Source organism: Lissotriton vulgaris, chromosome 10 (genome assembly GCF_964263255.1).
Source record: "Lissotriton vulgaris chromosome 10, aLisVul1.2, whole genome shotgun sequence".
In the NCBI taxonomy this organism is placed as follows: Eukaryota; Metazoa; Chordata; class Amphibia; order Caudata; family Salamandridae; genus Lissotriton; species Lissotriton vulgaris.
The window spans coordinates 962,945,247-962,965,630 of record NC_141698.1 but is presented as its reverse complement, the minus strand read 5'-3'; the positions used below and the strand labels follow the sequence as shown (position 1 = coordinate 962,965,630).

At 42.3% G+C, this 20,384-nt stretch overlaps 1 protein-coding gene across 3 annotated transcripts in view; it reads left to right on the top strand.

The window, feature by feature from the left end:
- DGKB (diacylglycerol kinase beta) overlaps positions 1-20,384 on the top strand; it is a 1,765,597-nt gene that overhangs the window by 799,157 nt on the left and 946,056 nt on the right. For all 3 annotated transcript variants that reach the window (XM_086941963.1, XM_086941961.1, XM_086941962.1), the window contains 2 exons: positions 5,811-5,896; positions 11,557-11,646. In XM_086941963.1, the coding sequence (XP_086798089.1) occupies positions 5,811-5,896; positions 11,557-11,646 (176 nt within the window). The remainder of the gene's footprint in view (positions 1-5,810; positions 5,897-11,556; positions 11,647-20,384) is intronic.

Sequence of the window (20,384 nt, the reverse complement as noted above, 5' to 3'; positions counted from 1 at the left end):
TGGACATTTTCTTAAAAAGCACACACTTGTGGTTAGCGCTCAAATCCATTTTAATTGAGCTTAATATGAGTAATATTAGTGAGAGATCAAGCTAATCCAATGGCTCTAGAGTTCTGCAAATGTTTAACTACAAGAATTGATGAGAGATATATCGAGCAGCTAATGCAGTATCAATTAATCAATTATATGATCCAGGACAGGGCCATGGGAGAGCCAGATGGTTCTTGGTATGAAAATATCATTGCAGAGGTAATAAAGAGATTGATACCAGTAGTGAGGTTATGTAATAAGAGGGGGGGGGGAAGGATCAGCTATGCCAAACATCAAATCAACCATGGTTCGACAAAGTCTGCTGTAGCCCGGAAGAAGTTAAGGTTAATAGGAATGGTAAGGCATCCACATGATCAAGCAAACCTAGTTGAAATCTACTGTTGCAACTAAAGCAAATATGAAGCTCTGGTGAGGAGGCGGAAGTGTGCTTTATTTGGGTTGAACTGGAATGTGATGATTAGGATGCTTCAGGAAAAGGATATGAGAAAATTCTGGGAATTGGTCCAGAAGGGTTGAGGTGCGAATGCCCCTCCAGCCAAATGTATGGTGCCAGAAGCAGATTGGGTACCCTTCTTAACCAGTATTTATAAGCCAAGTTGTACAGTGGTGAAAAAGGACTGGACAACTATGGGTATGGAGGCCTTGGAGCCATTCTCTATTTAATCAATAGTTAAATTGATAACTTCCTTAAAATTAACAAAGGAAGCGGGACCCGATAACCTGCCAGCTATTATAATTAAGAAGCACAAAGGGAGCCAGACCCAAAGGGACAGGTGGGGAGGCTGGGCCTTAATTTGAGTAAACACAGCAAAAAGTTGCCCGCCACCTACATTTAAATCCGCATTTAAGGAAAGTTGAACACGCTAGCTGTCGCTATCAACTGGGTATTTTTATTTATACCAAAACATTTTTAAGATTGAACGAAGTTTGTCAAAAACAAGGAATCGCAGACATACAAAGACATTTTTCTACATTGAAAATTTCAACCAAAGTTGTTATGCTTTTCTCTACACAAATATATTACAAACCAAACAACATGATCAAACACAGAATGTAGAACAGTCTGAAACAAACAGAAAAATTGAACATATACAACATTAAGTAATAAGCAAAATTCTTATAAATGAGAAAAATGAATAAAACATATGAAGGTTTGAAAGAAGAGGGGGAAATTAGAAAAGGAGCAAAGTGAATTTGTAAATCTTTTAATATAAATAAAAATACCCAGTTGATAGCGACAGCTAGCGTGTTCAACTTTCCTTAAATGCGGATTTAAATGTAGGTGGCGGGGCAACTTTTTGCTGTGTTAGCTATTATAATTAAGTCAAATCCTTTGTGGTGGGTTGGATTATTTTCCAACGTTTTTATCCACATAACAAAGACCAGGATATTTCCTCCGAGTTGGAAGGGTGCAATAATTAAACCTATACATAAAAAAGGTGCAAAGGAAGACCCAGGGAATTACCAGTTAATAAGTATGTTGGATGTAGGTGCAAAGCTTTAATCCAAAGTAATACTATGGGCTTTAAAGAACTAGATAGACAGAAATTGTGTCATCCCAATGGAGCAGGGAGGCTTTAAAGCCAGACACTCCACAATAGATCACTGCTTCAGTTTATGGGCTTTGGGGAAGAAGGAAAACAAAACAGCAAGGTATCTATTATGTTGCTTTGTTGATTTTAGTTCAGCATTCGATTTGATCGATCGTGGAATACTTTGGGCGAAATTAATACGATTGGGCATTACTTGTCCAGTAATTCAAATTCTGCAGGAATTGCATACTGGGAACTGTGCCCCAGTAGAATGCGACAGAGATGGGGCCCTCTCTAAGAAAATTCCCTTGGGTAATCGATTAATGCAGGGCTGTGCCCTGGCTCCGACATTGTTCTCCCTATTTTTAGCTGATCTACCGGGAGAGTTGGCAGCGACGCATTAGTTCTCCCCGATTAAGGGAGGAAGACAAGTGTCATGCCTACTCTATGCAAATGATGTGTCAATTCTGGATGTTAAGCAAGTAGGCCTTCAGAGGAAGTAAAAAAAGTGTAATAATTATTGCGAGGCTAACAAATTAAAGATAAACATTGGAAAAACAAAGATAATTATGTTTGGGAAAGGAAGTATATCGTTTAATTGGCAGCTAGCAATAGTAGAGTTGAGGATGTGTCCTCCTATAGGTATCTGGGCATGATATTTACCAGGCAGCTGAGTTGGACCTTACATAAAGAATCAGTGGAGGCAAGGGCATTAGCTATGACAGGGAGACTTGTCCGCTTCAAAAAGACTTATGGCGGCCCCTCCTGATCTCCCCTCTTAACCGCTTATAAAGCAATAGTCCCTACACAATGATTCCACAGGATGAGCTGTTAGCCTTTAGTATGGAGGGAAGTTGGGACAGGTGTGAAAATAAATATCTGAAAAAAATGTTGGCCCTCCCTAAAGGTGCAATGTTCCAGGCAATGAGATTAGAAGTTAATTTGCAACCCTGGAACTTCCTATTCTATAAATCAACTCTGCTTTTTTGGGATAAATTATTGGTCCAAAATACCCAGAAGACATCAGCCTGCTGTGCCACTGAAATAAAAAGAAGTGAATTACAGTGGGCAAGGAAGGTAAAGAATAGATTGGAAGACCTTGCAGGAACCTTAAAACTAGACTTAAAAAGAGCTGAAGACCCAATCTGTAAAGCAGAACTAAAATGAGCCTGTAAATAAGAATCTAGATTGACGGACCTGAAATATGTAAGGAACAAACCCTCCGCACAATATGTTATGATGTTAGGAGCTTGTAAAGCGCACTGTCACCAAACATTTCATGGCGCTAATCATGTGTGATGTTGTTGCGGAAGACCGGGTTAGCAGGATTGCCTGAATAGCCAAGTTTTCAGCCAAGTAGGTTATTGCAGGTCCTGATTGAAAGGGGAAGGGAATTCCAGAGACTGGCTGCCAGGTAGAAGAACCTGTGGCCTCCCTGCCTTTTCAGTTTGATGGTCGGTATAGTGAGTAAATGAAGGTGGGCTGAGCGGAGATTGAGGGTAGGGACATGCTTTGTGATCAAACTGCTGAGAAATTTTAGGCTGTTACAGTGCAGCACTTTGAAGACTAGGCAACCCGTCTTAAAGGCAGCTTGTTGCGCCACGGGAAGCCAATGGAGTTTTTGCAACGAGGGCCTGGCCAATTGCCATCTTGGCTGTTTGGGAATTATTCTTGTCGCCTGATTCTGAACCATTTGTAGACGGTTAAGCAGAACCTGGGGTAGTCCTATATAAAGGGAGTTAGAGAAGTCTAGGCGTGAGAGCACCAGTGCAATCAGTACCTGGACGAGAGCTGCGTGAGATAGTAGGTGAGCAATCTTCCTTATTTTGCGCAATTGGTAGAGACTAGTAGAGACTACAGCCCCTACATGACCTCTAAGTGAGAGATCAGCATCGATGACCACCCCTAAGATTTTCACTGAGAGGGAAGGGGTGTTAGGAGGTCCTAGTTCGCTCGGCCAGAAATGAGGTCCCCAGCGAGCAGCACTGTTCCCAGGCAGCACCAGTTTCGCCTTACCCGGGTTGAGCTTCAGCTGGTTGAGATCCATACAATGCTGGATATGAAGCATCATAGATTGGAACTCTGCGGCGGCGCTGGGGTAATCAATGGGGAAGAAGATCTGAAGGTCGTCGGCGTAATTAAAGACAGTGATTCTTCTGGCTTTGAGCGAGTGGATCAGGGGCCGGATATAAAGGTTGAACAACAGTGGGGAGAGGGACGAACCCTACGGACCCCCACATGAGGTGGACAATTTGGGGGCAGTAAAGGCACCAAGACATACTGCTTGGGATCTACCTGTAAGAAAGGACTTTATCCACTTAGAGCCCGGACCATGTAAGACTGTTTGTTCGACACGGTGCAGCAAGATGTTGTGATCGACCGTGTTGAATGCCACCGACAAGTCCAGGAGCACGAAGGCCTTTGGGGCCCCCTGTCCACGTTTGCTCTCAGTGTGTCCTCTACCGTCAGAATGACTGACTCCGTCGAGTGAGCCGGCCGGAAACTGGCTTGGTTAGGCTAAAAATCCTGAATTTTCGATAAAGTTAGAGAGGCACCTAGCCACGTGTGCTTCCAGGATTTTAGCCAGACAGGGGAGGAGTGAAATAGGGCGGTAGTTAGAAGAGTTCGAGGGATCTGCCCCAGGTTTCTTTAAGAGAGGCACTAACATTGCGTTTTTGAGGGTGCCAGGTACTTCGCCCTTGCTGAGGAATTCTTTGAAAACAGGAAGGATGCTGTTAGGTAGGGCCGAGAAAATGTCCCTGAGGACAAAGGGAGGACAGCAGTCCTTTGGAGAGCCCAAATTGACCGGGTTATTAGATCAGAAAGTGTATTGACGCATATATCTGTGAGATGATCCATAATAGATGGGTTGCTGGGAATGTCCTCTAGAGGATCCTTGTGGGATTAATTGGAAAATATGAAGGTATTCCCATATTTATGGGCATTACCGGATGGCCGGTTACGATTATTACTATTAAAGTTCCGTGCAGGATTAAATATGCGTTATGCGAGAGCTGAAAAATGCAAAGCCATTTTAGATCAAGAGAAATACTGCACATGTAGACTGCCGTACCATAACCTTAAAGTTTATGTTTAAATTGATTGTCATCATTTTTATAGGCCACGCTGCTTGATTTTAAAACCTCTTTTTAAAAAATATAACATCAATTGTCTGAATGATGCACTAGAACTTCTCATAAGGATGGAACTTTTTGATGTGACTTGTGCACTGGCAAAATTTCCTAAACATTTTTGGGATTAATGCCCTACTTTTTAAATAGTAGGGGCTCAGAGCTTTTAGTGTATTATGATGAATTTGTATTTACATGGTGTAATTATATAAAAATGTTATTGTTTGAAAGCACTGTATGTTTTAAAGACGGTGTCCAAACATAAATAAAAATTCATTCATCATTCATTTTGAATACCCAATTAAATTATAGGATCCATACAAGCTGTAAACAATTTATTATAGATCGCCTCTGCATCAGGCTACAAGCGTGCAGATACCGGGCTGGTTTAGATAGTAGTCCCACTTGCTGAGCACACATGTGTACGATTCACAGTATTCAACCAGCCCAGAGCTTCCTATTCCAGCTGCTCAATTTTCTTGAAAAGCAAACACTTGTGGTTATCACTCAAATCCAGTTCAATAGAGCTTAACATGGGTAAGATACAGTTAGTGAGACTGACAGTAGAGACCAAAAAGCATGGGGCTAAAAAAATAAAACTATATTGGGGGCTAAATGTGTCAGAATCCCATTCTTCAAAATATTACTTTACAAAAACACAATTAAAGATCAGATACATCAGAATACACCTCAGAAACTTGAAATTCTCCAGGTACATTCAGCTACTCAGACATTAGCTAACATGCATCCCATGTAAACTATAAATCACACAGGAAAATGCATTGCTGATTGAATGCACACCTTTAGCTGTATGATCACATCTTGCCATTATTCCTTATCAAACACTTAAATGATGAGATATGTGATAGTTCTAAATTTAGCATGTTGATACATTATTTGTAATTTGCAACAATGCCAACATTGTTTTTTTATTGTACACTTGTAATAATGTTTTTAACTTGTGAGGTGTAATATGTGATAAAGTACATGAAATAATACATGCTCTAGACATTGTCTAGCTTTATGAACTGGCCAAAATTTCAAAGAAACGTTATTAGGTCAAGAGTATTACTGAACAATTTCAAATCTTTTACAGGTTGAACTTTTTTCGAGATGTTCCTGACTTCAGAGTACTGGCATGTGGTGGAGATGGCACTGTTGGATGGATTTTGGATTGCATAGGTAAATGGAAAAGTATAATTTGTCAGTCAGGGGTAGCTACACAATATGTTTGGATTATTGAACATCCTTTGTATAATGGAGTATGTTTAAAAATACCATGAAAAATGATTTGTGTTTTTCATTGCATGTCATACAAAGTTCTTAATGTTCTATGAACAAGTAGGTATCAAAGCAAATGTTAGATGACTATGGTACAGCAAACAGAACATAAAGTAACAATACATATACATATTTTATGGATATCAGATTAAAGAGAAAATGAATAAGACAACAAGCAATACCAAACATGAAGAAAAGTATTCTAACTGCTGAGATACAAATTGTGAAGTAATAAAATGCAACGCTTATCTAAATGTGTTTTAGACAGTAAGATAGAAAACAGCACAGAAATATTTCTGCCCATCCAAAATGTGATTAAGAGACTAGTTCCTAGTTACATATTGAGTCCCTCATATGGTATTATGAATAAAATATAATTTCATAATTGTCCATACACTAACTAATAAATGAGGATTTAAAGAGCTGGTTTAATTTTTGTGCATGCAGCTCCAAGTAGCTTAAATTGGATACATTATTTTAAAAACTATAAACTGTTTAAAACGGCAAAAAAAGAAGACACTAACTGTTGGAAATAGCCCTTTTTGCAGGGTTATCCCTAAACTTTTTGCTCTTTCCTCCTATTTTTTCTTGACCTGTGTGTGTTGGTTTTAGGACTCTAGGTGCTTTACCACTGCTAATCAGTGCCAAAGTGCATATGCTTTCTGTATAAACTGTTTTGATTGGTGTTTCCATGATTGCCCTATTTGATTTATGTGTCAGTCCCTAGTAAAGTTGGTGGGCTGCAGCACTGGATTGTGCCACCCACGCAAACAGCCCGTAAAGTGTAATTCTGGCCTGCCATTGCAAATCCTGTGTGCAGCCTGGGGCTGCCATGTGGACTTGGCAAGTGCACCCACTTGCAAGTCCCTGAACTTTCCATTTGCTACACGTGAGTCGCCCCTCTGGTAGGCCCAAGGTACCCCCATGGGCAATGTGCATTGTAGGTGAAAGGTAGGACATGCCCTGGTGTGTGTGGAATGTCCTGATAATGAATTACAGCCTACTTCGTTTTTCACTATTGCAAGTCTACCTGTTCTCCGTAGGCCAGAATGGGCAGTTTTGATCATTACAGCCTATGATCCTAACTGACCCAGGGAACAAGGTAGGAGTTCGAGTTTTGTACGCCTGAACTCAGAATGATAAAATACATCTTTTAGTAAAGTTGGTTTTAACATTCTGTGTTTGATAATACCACTTTTAAAAAGTGGGTATTTTCTGACCTAACCATCCAGCCTGCCTCTGCTAGCTTGTGTATTAGTTGTCTGGTTTGTGAGTGACTGGAGCTGGGGAGACAGGGTGATTCAGAAGGGCTGCATAGGCACATCTACATGTAGATGGGTGGAAGGAGTAGCACCTGGATCTGAATAGGGCTGGGGTCGCCTTCCACAATGCTGGCTCCACCTCCTGAGGTGTGTCTGATGACCCTGGCCCACACTGACAAAGGAAGAAGATGCACACTGACAGAATGCACCCAGAACTGGTTTGAACTAGGTCCAGGCCCCTCTGCCTTCAGAGGACAAAGGATTTGCTGGTATAAATATTGGGGCCCAGACCCCAGAGATTTAGATTTCTTCTGAACGAATGAACTTGCCCGGAAGAAGGACCAGGAAGCTGGAGGAGGAGTACTGCCCCTATGCTGCATGTTGAGGGGTTGGCCTGTAGTGGTTGCTTCTGTCTTGAGTAGGGAAAGGACTACACTGTGCTTTCATCATCCTGCTGTTAGAATTTTCTCCAAGGGCTTGACGTAGAGGTTGCCTCCTGTTTGAAGTCTCAGGGATAGAAAAGACTTCAGAGAAATTGCTGGAATGAAGGAACCTGCCAAGAAGAAGAGCTGGAAGAGCTCCCAGGAGGAGTACTGCACCTGTACTGAGTTGTTGCTTTGTTGGGTTGCCCTGCAGCTGCTGTTTCTGCCTTGGGCACTGAATGAACTGGCCTGAACTTTCTCTACTTGTGCTGAGTATCTCTAAGGGCCTGAAACCAAGCTGGCCTCCTGTTAAGAAGTCTCAGGGACTGAAAAGACTTCACCAACCTCTGGGTACCACTCCTGGAACCGCTGTTTCAGTTGCCATAGGGAAGAGGGAACTGCGACCGACTCCATCATCTGACTCCGTCGCTGGCCTTGTTTCCTGAAGGCTCGGCAGGCTGCACCGACTCGCCCTGCACTGCACGCCTTGGTTTCACCGATGCCGTCTGCACAATCATCACTGAGTCATTGCCTGTACTTCATCGAGAGGCACGTCAACCAGCACCGCCCTACTTCACTTCGCTGACCTGGTCTCACTGACACAGTCGCCGCTGGCTTGACACTCATGACCACCTCATCACGCACAGCTGTCCGGCTCGGCAAGCAACGATTCCCGCCAACCGACTGTGTTGCTGCATCGCAACTTGCCAGTACTGCATCGAGCACCGTCTTGTCCTGCACCGCCTGCCATGGTCTCACCGACGCCGTCTGGACAATCGTCACCAAGCCGCTGCTCGCAATGCATCGAGGGACACCACACCGTGCACCTCTTCCACTTTGCAACGTAACCGCGACGGACACCACAAATAGCTCTGTCACCTGCACCGCAACCTGCCAGCACCGCATCATGCCTTGGCCTCACCGACGCCGTCTGGATGACCATCACTGAGCCGCTGCTCGCACCGCATCGCGGGACACCGCATCATGCACTGCTTCCACTTTGCATTGCAACCGCGACGGATGTCAAGACAACTCGCACCTCCGTGTGAGTTGCACTAAGAAAGGTACTGTTAACGAGTCTGTCCTGCTGTTGCTGGCCCGTACCGATGTGGTCAGCTGGAACTGCGAGACTCTGTTGTTTTCAGCATTTAGTAGGCTCGGACCGAGCTACCGACTCGTAGGAACTGTGTTTTCAACGTAATTTTGCCATTTAAAGACATGTGGTGAAGCAACTATTTTCAAAGTACTGTATGGTGTATTTTTCTCATATTTGGTCTTATTTTAAGTATATAAAAATATCGGATATTTTTCCAAATGGGTGTGGTGTCCTTTTGTAGTGCTTACATTGTATTTCTGTTGGTTTTGTGCAAATGCTTTACAAGCTGCCTCTAAGATAAGCCTGACTGCACGTGCCAAGCAACCAAGGGGGGGATCAGGGGTTATTTTACGATTGTAACTCCCTTATCCTGAATAGAGTGGTGGTTTCTGCCTGGCTTTGGTGCAAGCCTTAGCCAACCAGAAAATCTAACAATGACAATGCATTTTGACTGATCCCTTTCTTGCTCTGTGAGTGCTGCTTATTTGTCTTTTACATGTGTATTTATGAGGAGTAACCAGACCTTAGAGCAGGCACCAACAGTAGGGGGTACAGAAGCAGTAGTATTTATTCCTTGGACAAATCCTAAATTTTATTTATCATTTCATTGCCAATGTACAAATATGGCCAATGCGTTTCAGATACTGCCGTCAACAGGACCATAGAGTCCATGGGCTAGTTTGCCCTTTTCAAGTAACAATGTGCATATTTTAAAACCATATCCTAATTGAAGCCATTAACTAGAATGCTGAGTGCTTACAGAAGTGTAACTATTGTTAGATATATTGTTATGCGTATTCAAAGAACATCTCATTAAAGGTACATTCATGTTAAATTACTCATGTGTGTCCTATATTTTAGTACACTATACATATGCTATACTGTGTATGTATTGTAACCATTATTCACTGCAAAGTTAAGATCATACTAAGTTTACTATGAGAGGAACCTAAAGCGCCCATAGTAAATTGAAATAAAGTGTGGATGTTTTTCATGATAAATCAGAAACTCCAACAAAACCAAGCTAACAATCAATTTTAAATAAGAGATCTAGAAATATAGGAAGATAAGCATATAGCTGAAAAAAACAAAGGCTGGAGTGAAATTATAGTTAGGTGAAACTTTTAGTGACAACTTAATGTTTTAAACAAAAAAAACACTGATCTTTACCAGCTATAGTTATCTCCAGTAACTATAACTCATGCGATAAAGTAAATACAATGTGCTCCCTCGACAAGCATATTCTTGTCATCAATGATGCCATTTCAGAAGTTGCAATTATGTTATTAATGATGTTATAGGATATGTCATGAGTGATATAATATGTGGGGTAATTAGCTGTGCATGGTGATGGTGTGAGTTATAGTCATAGCGATTCCTGTCTATGCACTACGCTGTTTGGTACAGGGTTCCAGCTGCATGACAGAGCCAGTTTTCTTTATGAGTTTTCTGAATGATGCCAGTTTTCTTTATGATTTTCAACAACAAAAAATCCACAAACGGGATTTTACTTTTGAAGATAAAAAAAGAATGCCCCCTTCACCTTCAAAGTCATCTTACATGGTGAGGGGGGCATTATTCCCTTTTTACTGTGCCTTACAGCCAGAGTTTGCCAGACGATGGTGGACAGTGAAACAAATGCTGCATGTGCAACCATCCTAATTGGAGACATACATATAACCAATTCTCTGATGGCCCTTACTCCATCAGACCATCTAAGGCAGAGTATTCACTGCCATAGCCAAACCAAAGTCAGGTGGGCGGACTTGAATCTTGGTGATAAGCATATTCGGTCACCATTGCAATGGCGTATCCTTGCCGCCAATATATAAATCAGGCGCTGACTGGTTTTAATTTTTTTTAATGGTGCTGTGGGCTGCTACATCATGCAGCCACCCACAACATTAAAGAAAAATGCTTGCTGGTGCCCCTACACCACTGAGGCAAAAAAACTAAGTGCGGCAAAAAAATAGCACTCATAGGGCGCTTGTTCAAGGAGCAGTGAATAATAAATGAGTGCTCCTTCTGCACCTTTATTATTCATGTTTTTTTTAAAGTTTTGTGTGGGTGTCCCTGTGCCCACCTGGGACATCCACATCTTCTTTTTTTTATTTGGAGTAATGCAGTGGGAGCCTCAATGCCCCGCAACCTCAGCCAGCTCCACAAATAGACACAGAGTGTGTGACAGCGGAAGCAGGCATATTTTTCATTTAGAAGGTGCCATTTTGCCTACCTGGGCATCCATAATGGCTTTTTATTTTGGAGCTGTGGAGGGAACCCCAGGAACCCTGTGTCCCCAGCCGGCTCTCCTTGCAGGAGCAGGACATTTGGTATATTATAGGAGGGTGCCCTGGTGCTCACCCAGGGACCCACTATTCAAGGGGACATTTGGCAGTATGGGGGGACGACCAAGTCCCCCACAACACCATAACACCAGACAGCTTCCCAACCAGAACCATACTGGATGCTGGTGGGAGCAAGGACATTTCCATTGCTCCTGCCTGGACAAGAGCAGCACATCTTTACCACAGTGTTCCGGGGTGGGCATCCTGGGGCATTGTGAGGTATTACGCCCCGGGGGTAGGGTCCCCAGTGTGGATACCAGCACAGGGATGGGAGCTTGAAGAACCCAAGTGTATTACATTTAAATGTCAAATGTATAAATCAAGTCTTGTTTGCCAATGTATGTGCTTTCTAACCTTGGATTTTCTGCTATTCTTTGTAATGGTTTTTGTGTTCTGATATTAAATTAAAACATTATTGCCTTTCCTTTATTTGCAGATAAAGCAAATTTAGAGAAAAATCCTCCTGTTGCAATACTACCTCTTGGGACTGGCAATGACTTGGCAAGGTGTTTAAGATGGGGAGGAGGTAATACAAATTGTTTAATGTTTATGTGCCACAAATAGCATTCACTTGACTAGCAACCTGTTATTTTAATATCTTGTTTTATTCAAGAGTAAACCTTAGTAGAAAGTTTCACCTCCATCATTTACCAAAAAAGTGTTCATTGTTAATGATCCATCAAATCTTACCAACACTCTTTTCATTTATTAGTAGCAATGTTGTGAATAAAATGTACAATAAAAGCACCTAGCTTGAATCCATGTATGTTGCTGCAATGTATTTTTATGGGTAAATCATTTTGTCCATCTTTACTATATTACTGAAATTGATAGATTGTATATGTGCTTTTAGTCGAGAATTAATTATTTGGCTCAAACAAACATTTATTACGATATTGTTTACTGGTTGAGGGGGTGAAACCCTATTCAAGCAGCAACCACAAATCTTGTCAATGTGAAGTCACAAGCAACCCCCAAATCAACCTGTGCTCATCCCTCGGGTAGCTCGGTACAGAGTAGTCAGGCTTAACTTGGGGGCAATGTATAATGTATTTATGCAGGTCTTAAAAAAGTAATAACAAAAGATAAATCCTATGCCAATTTAGAAACATAGCGTACAACAAAATCCTGTTAGTAGAACCAGAGATATGCAATTTTAAAGATTTCAGAGAAATGCTATCTGTGGTATCTGGTCACGATGGACTGGGACAAAGTCACATGTTTAGTCTGACCACAGCATAGCACCGGTCGGCTACGGAATGCCAGTTTGATCTACTGAACAAGACTACCTTAAATCATGGTTGTGAAGAGTTTTGGAGTCCTGCATCAATGATGCTTGCACAGCTGAGACAATGCTCGATCCTGGTCAGAGATCTGTCGCGTAGTGTAGTTTCCAAGCAGCTATGTCGTTGTTGTGCAAATTTCTGCATCAAGGACACTTCATGCACCAGCTGGTACTGAAGAAGCTATGGGGCTTGTGATGCTGATTCCTGCACTGTCCTCGAGGCTGCTATTGACAAGAGGCTTGCAATGTGAGGGACTGTGTCAAAAATGCCTCAAGCAGCGGTAGTACAAATTGGGCTGCGGGCTGCGAAGCTGATGCAAAGTCCATGAGTTGTGAAAGTCCACACAGCAGTGGTGAAATGTTAGTTCTGCTCAAAGTTGCATTGCATAGATGCTTTTGTTCAGCCAGATCCACAGATAGACTGGCAGAAGACCTTCAGACCCACTTCAAAGTGTACAGGATTGGGATGGGTAGGACTCACAGATGGCAGCACCCAGGTGCCTGCTTCAAGGTTGTTGGAGTCTTCTGTCTCTGATTCTCTATTCAGGAGGCCAGTCAACTAGCCCTTGGAGTCACTCTGGTGGTCCTGGATTCAACAGAAGGCAGTCCAGTCCTTCTCACCAGGGCAAGAGGACAGCAGGCAGCGGATCAGCACAGCAGGGCATCAGTCTTTCAAAACAGTTGTCCAGCAGAGTGGCAATCCTTTCATTAGGCAGCACATCCTCTTCCTGGCATTGTCCACATGTCCAGACGTGTACTGAATATTTGGGTGTAACATTTTATACTTGGTGCCCACTTTGAAGTGGAGGAAGCATCTAGATGTCCCCCCCCCGGCACAAAGTATCAAGCACCCCCTTCCCTGTCTCAGCCCCAGCCTGTCTGGGTCCCAAAAGACTGGTGCAAAACCTGTGTGATAGTGCTCAGGCAGAGCCTTTGTGATGTACAAGTGTTGCATGGGAGAACTCCCCTCCACTTAATTAAATCAGAGTGGCTCATGCTGCATTCACCTTGCTTCCTTTTCTTTCACTGTCTGGAAGCAATACACAAAGACCAACTGCCAGTTGCACCTTATCATGTGATGCAGGATCAGGCTACATGTACCAAATGGTTAGGACAAGAAAATGCAAACTTTCTAAAAGTAGCTTTTTCAGAAATGTGATAAAAATTCGGACTTTTCCATTAAAGAGAGCTTTCATCTATAATTCTTTAGACACTAAACTCACCCTGTCTACCTGCTCCCAATTTGAAGTTTCAGCTTATTAAATATAATAAGGTTACTCCAATGTTTTCTTAAAGGAGAGGCAAGCCGTGCAGCAGTGAACAACTCATTTAAACATTTTTCATTACCAGGAATTGTCTAAGAGACATTTTATTTTTAAATCCTTACCTGTCTGATGTTCCATGAACATTTGCAATAATCCTACAGAGATTTTTTTCCACTAATATTTCTGATTCATGTACACGGCATACTGTATCCAATGTCTAATGATTCATAGAGGTGATTCACACATTGCATCTATATATAAAAATGTAGAAAGACAACAATGAATGAAAGCATGTCTTTTCTTTCAATTGGCTTCTATATGACAAAAGATTCAATGATGCGTAAGTCTCATACAATTGCATAAATTAATTGACACATTTTACATCAAGATTGTGTACCTTATGTAGCTTCTAATATTTTAGTTAAAACAGTACAATCCAATGGAAAAAGATGCCAATGGTGCAGTCCACAGATACAGAATACAGTGGGCAAAAAATGGGGTTCAGTAATTGTGTCAATTGTGCCCAACCTGACTGTATTTACAAATACTGATCAACAGATTATCAATCACCCTATGCTCATGTCCATTTATATGTGGCATAAATAATGCAGATGTTTGAAACATATCTCCTGAAGTTTGAGGGTTCATCAGAACAAATATCTGGAGCTCATCATGCTTAGTGCCTAAAAAGAGAAAGATGATTAAATAAAGTCAAGATTGAGTTGTCAATTTCATAGACTATCATGTTAGAGTAGAATAGTGTCATAACTCAATTGAGTTCGAATGATCCTCAAAGATATATGGGCTGCAAACACATGAAACAATACAATGGCAGTGAATGCCCACATCATTTCAAAGAATTGTATGGTGTGTGCTATTGTAATATACAAAGAAATCAGAGGGCCTATGAGTTTGGTAGATGGGATACTCCATCACAAACGTAACGGCTATCCCTTCGGCCATATTAAAAGTTGCATAGGACATGATGGAATTGTAATAAAGTGGACGAGATATCCATCACCCAGTCCGCCAAACTTGTAATCAGGTCTAGAGTATGTAACTGCACTTAAAGCATGAATTACTAAAAATGACTTAAACTGTTTGGCGCAGAAATGCACTCCTCTCCGGAAAAAAATAAATTGCTGTGATCAATGAAATGATGGATGAATTAGGTCAGGTAGCTGGAGATCAAGTGAAAAGAAATGAATCTGATAATATAGAACTACTCCTGTTCTTATAATTAAGAGTAATTTGAGTAAAAAAATACTACTGTGAAAGCACATTTAGCGAGCACCCACTTGAGCTTGCTAAATGTGCTCCTCCAGTAGGATTCATGTTGTGCTGCATTTAGCTTTGTTTCTTAGAGCAAAATGCACCACCGTGTTTATTTTAGTCATGAGGGTGCATTTCGCACTAAGAAAATAGACCTGAATGCCAGAAGTATGTTGGGGAAAATCCTACCCCAAGAGCAAATTTAGCGAGAGCGAACAGCTGTTTGCACTTGCTATTCATGTTTTGTTGTACTTAGCACTATTTCTCAGTGCAGAGAGCATTCTCTCATTAGCGCTAAACTCAGAATTACTCTGTTTGGGTAACTCAACCATAATCTTGCTGAATACCTAGGTAATTCCATGTGATTGTACAACATGGAATTACTTCAAAGTATTCCCACCCCTAGTCAAAAGTTTATTCCAAATCACCGGAAAAGAGCTAATAAGGGTACATTGAGTTAATATAAATATTGGTTAAGCTTTCTCAAATATTATTAAGATATTTTATAAGGTTTTAATGATCAAGGCACTTATTGGATTGCTAATAAAAAAAAAATTCTTGCTTTGAATCACATTAGATTCAAAGGACAAAAGGAACTGAGTTTTCAATTCTCAAAGTAAGCACATGTAGGCTTATTTTTACTGCAAATAGGGTTTCATACTACTTATACAGAAAGGCAGATTCAATATGTCCGATGCCTCAGGATACGTCACTGCCCAAACCGCACCGCTCTGCAAGGTACAAGGTACACAGGTCTAACCAAAGTCACAGGCAAGACAAACATTTTCTCTTTTGGGTTAGGGGTCGTAAACCTCCAGCTGTATTTATTCTCACGCATATTTCACAAAACCCATTGAGTAACCCATTTAACCCTTGTTTGCCCTTTATTTACGAAGGTGTGATGCCTAACCTTAAGATAGACGCTAATACAGTAATTTTCCTATCCATATCTAGCAACTTTAACTTGTTCCTGCACATCCACAAGATTTGCTTTGAGTGAGAATATTATTATTATTATTATTATTATTATTATTATTATTATTATTATTATTATTATTATTAGTGGATTTTTAGAGTGCATGGCAACTCGGAGGCATCCCACTGCTTAGAAAGAGAGGGAGCAACCACAAGATCGAGATCTAAGAGATCGATCATCTAAGATGTCACTGCTGAAAGAGCCAGGTTTTAATGGCTTTGCAAAAGTGCAGCTCATTGTCCAGACACCTAAAGGGGTGAGAATTCCAGAGCTTTGAATTATTGAACCAAAAGCAGGGTCCTACTTCCCTGGTTCCTATGACTACAGGAACGGTGACCAAATGCAAGTTGGAAGAGTGAAGGGCCCTATTAGGGGCATCATGGGTTACAAGCTGTTGACGGATGAGTTGGCGTTTCCCATGAAGGATTATATGAGCCATGAACAAGGATTTCAATTCAATTATTTGAGCAATGGGAAGCCAATGCAGACGCCTCAACCCCTGCTGGGCTGATTGGGACCTAGGGATACCTAGAAGCATGCAAGCTGCCGTCTCTCTGAAGTTTCTAGGTGGCAGCCTCAGGGGAGCCCAGGTAAGGAAAGTTACTGTAGTCTATGTAATGGAGGGTTAATGCCAGGACTACCACATGACTCTTGGCCTCGAGGAGCAGCAGCAGGACATTAAGCAGCATCCTCAACAGGCTAAAGCAGCTTGCTGATATTTTGGAAGCCTGGGCTACCATAATCAGGGAGTCATCAATCAACATGGCCAGGCTTTTTGCAGTTGAATTATTGGCCGGGGTGACCCAGGTAGGTAGGCCAGTCCAGGTAGTGTTGGGGGGGAGACATATTCTCGAGTGTCATTAATTTGGTGTAGCTCCATTGAGCTTCAGATGGGTTTGATTCATCCAGCTGGTTATCTGTTCCCAGAAGGATCTGATGTTGAATGAAAGGTGACCTTAGCCAGGCATGAGTGAAAACACCAGCTGAGTGTCATCCACATAGGTGACTACTGACATCCCAAAATGCACTATGATGTCTGCCAAGGTTTGGAGGTAAATGTTAAATAATGTGGGGCTCAGTGTGGACCCTTGTGGGACCCCGCATCTGGATCTCCTGCATCTTTAATGGGCAGTGTTGGCTAACCCCAAGGAGAAAACGACCGGGGAAGCACTGAAAGTGTTTCTGGTGTTGCACCCCCAGGCCCAGACAATCCTTGGCCGTCTTTAGCAAGATAGCTGCTGCACCATATAATGGGCTCCTCCAACTCTTGTCAGAAGATGTAATCTGTGGCTAGATGTGCTTTCTCCTATAATTTCTGGTGTGAGGAGTAAACCATACCTACTTAACAATATTATTTTAAGCGCTCATGGCCTGATTGCAAGTTTGGAGGTGTGGGAACGGACCACCACACTGGCGACCTGCTACCTCACTCCCAAACCTGTGTGCGCCCTGACTGCCAAATTACGAGTTTCCTTTTGTTTGGCTTGCTTTTTTTGGAGCCCCATGGTGGTGTCTTTGAATATGGGCGTTGCAATGGGAGGGCAACAGCCAATTTTCTTACAAGACCGCCAGTCTTTTCATGGAGTAAAGACTTCGATGACACCACTCGCGGACTTCAAACTCATAATATGCATGGCGGTGTCACAGTGTGTATTTTGTCTTTTGAATTTATATAGCGCCTTCTACCCAGAGGTCTCGTAGCGCTGTATTCATATCGCTGTATTCGTACCGCTGTGGAATCCTTCCTGGCTTTCCTGTCAGATGTCCACTCCTGGGCACCCCCAAGGTGAAGCCAGGCATCCAAGTGCTGCTGGGGCCGTTGTGGAGATTAAGCAAACTATTGCCCAGAGTCACAGAGTAGGACCCATGATTAGACTAGGCACCGAGGCGAGAATTATCAGGTCCGGGGAGATTGAGTCCAAGAGCCGCCGAGGCGGGAATTGAACGGGCAGACTTTGTAGTACAAGTAGATGGAATTCATCAATACAAAGCTAGTTCTGAGAATCAGGGTAGTATTTTGGAGTAAAGCTTGTGGAGAGCTTTTGTGTGTGTAAAGTTTTCAGTGTTGCCAAAATCACATTCTGAATCAGGTCACCCATTAACCGCTTGCTTAGGATACAATCAGCAATATTACAATTATTTTGTATTAGTCATCACTCAAGTCTCATTACTTTCAAATCCTTTTTACATATATAAATCATATGGACTATATCAATTTCATTAGTGACTTGTAAGTACATTTTAATCGCATGCTTGATAACGGTGCACCACATTTAAAATTGTGCTTTAGATTATCTACAGAATTATCAATAGGTAACTGTCTATAATAGGAATGCTTTTCACGCGTGGTTCCAATTGCTATCAATTATCATAAATAAACAAAATACCCAAAATCATGTGCATTATCAGAACAGTACTTTGTGGATTACAGAATACTTTAAGGCATCTTTTCTCAGATATTACTTTATGATTCAGTACTTTCAGTGTAGTCATGTAATCCAGAGATTTGCCTCTCATACACACATTGTTATTCGCTTACCCTTTGCAGTATGATGAGGCTGTGTAGGAGATCTGAAGGGATTTATGTTTCATGAGGTCCAGATTGGACACTGGTGTGCCTTAACATTTTTGATACTTGAAATGTGGAACATCATCACTTGCAGACTCATTTACTCTTTTGGGAATTGGGAAGTAGAATTTGCTGGTACAATGTCAATTTCCTCTTGGCTTTACTCCCGAATTCATGGAGAGGGAATTCTATGGCTCTCACACAGTAGAGAGGTCATCCTATGCCCGTAACAATTGTTGCTAGATTTTAAAGTATTCTGCATTTCTAATGGAATGTTAAACAGTCACTATTGCGTATTTGCACATTCTACTGCCACAACAGTGATTACCTTGTTGGGGGGTCTTGCAGGGCTGCCCCCTTAGTCCGCCGCAAGCTTTGTGCTCGATGGATGCTGAGGTGTGCAGACATCTTTGCTTGGGGACTGCCTGGCTCTGTCGATACACCCACTTCTGGGAGGAGGGATCAACATCAGGGCAGCAGGTCAGGGATTACCGCCACAGCCGCTAATTAACTAGATGGAAAAGCGGGGGCGCAGCGGACGAGCGCAGCCGGCACGCCGCTGGCGTGCCAAAGGCAAGCCCATCTGCGCCTATCCATGGCCAGCCAGGGCCCAGGGCCAGTCATTATGCCCATTTTATTAGATATACATCACTGGAATTAAGCTCACTGGCACATACGGCTGATAAGGGGATTGAGCCTATTCTCAAACATAAACTTGAACGATTTGGAGTATTAAACCCTGAACTGGTTGTACCTCTGCCACCCTAAACTACGTCCGAAACCCTGCATCCTACTCAACTCAGGCAGGCTGCCACTAAAATAATGACCCCTGACCTCGGAGGGTTTAAGGTAGTCTATTTAAACACACGCTCTATGGTTAAGCATCAGCTGGAGATTTGTAACCCTTTATATACTGTGGCCCCCGATATACCTTTGATTACAGAAACATGGCTGACCATGGAATCCATGCCCAACATTCTAGCAGCCCCCCCAGGTACCTAGTACGTGATGCAGGCCAATAGACCTGCGGGGAAAAGAGGAGATGGGGTGGCCGCTGTTATTAAGAAAGAACTGTCCCTGAATGATGAGTTGAACACATTTTTTGTTGAAAAAATCAAAGCCATCCTGAACTCTATATCCACCAGACATTTGGAATGGAAATCTCATAAGTCATATGAAAATCCCACAACGATGACTAACTTCCAAAAGATCACTCCTGATGGACTGGAAGAACTCAGAAACAAGCTTTAGTCAGGTTCCCCCAAAGATCACTGCCCTGCTAGGATACAAAAAACACTGTTCTCTCATTTCCCAGCTATCTTTCTCTCCCTTCTAAATACCTCCCTGGAGCAAGTGGTAGTCCCACCCTACTTCAAAGAGGCAGTGTTAGTGCCATTACAAAAGAAAACAGGAGTAGATCCTAGCATTCTGAGCAACTTCAAGCCTATCTCTCTCCTTCCATACCTGGCTAAATTGCTGGAGGCACATGTAGCTAAACTCCTGTGCTCCTTCATCGAAGATTCTAACTTTTTGGATACCCATCAGTCAGGTTTCAGACCATTGCACTCTACAGAATCAGTATTTTATGTGCTATGGATGAACTGAAGGAAGGAGCAGACAGGGGTTGTACACAGGCCTTGGTACTATTAGGCCTGTCAGCTGCCTTCGATACCATGGACCATTCCATCTTAGCAGATAGACTGGCAGCGGCAGGTCTGAGGGGCACAGCCCTGGTTTGTATGCTCTCATTCTTAAGGGAACGCTCACTGTCTGTTAGACTGGCACCCTTCAATTCCTCCTGGGTTAACCCCACATGTGGAGTACCTCAAGGGTCTTCCCTTTCGCCTCATGTGCTCAATGTATACATTTGTCCTCTGATTCATGCTCTACAAGAAAG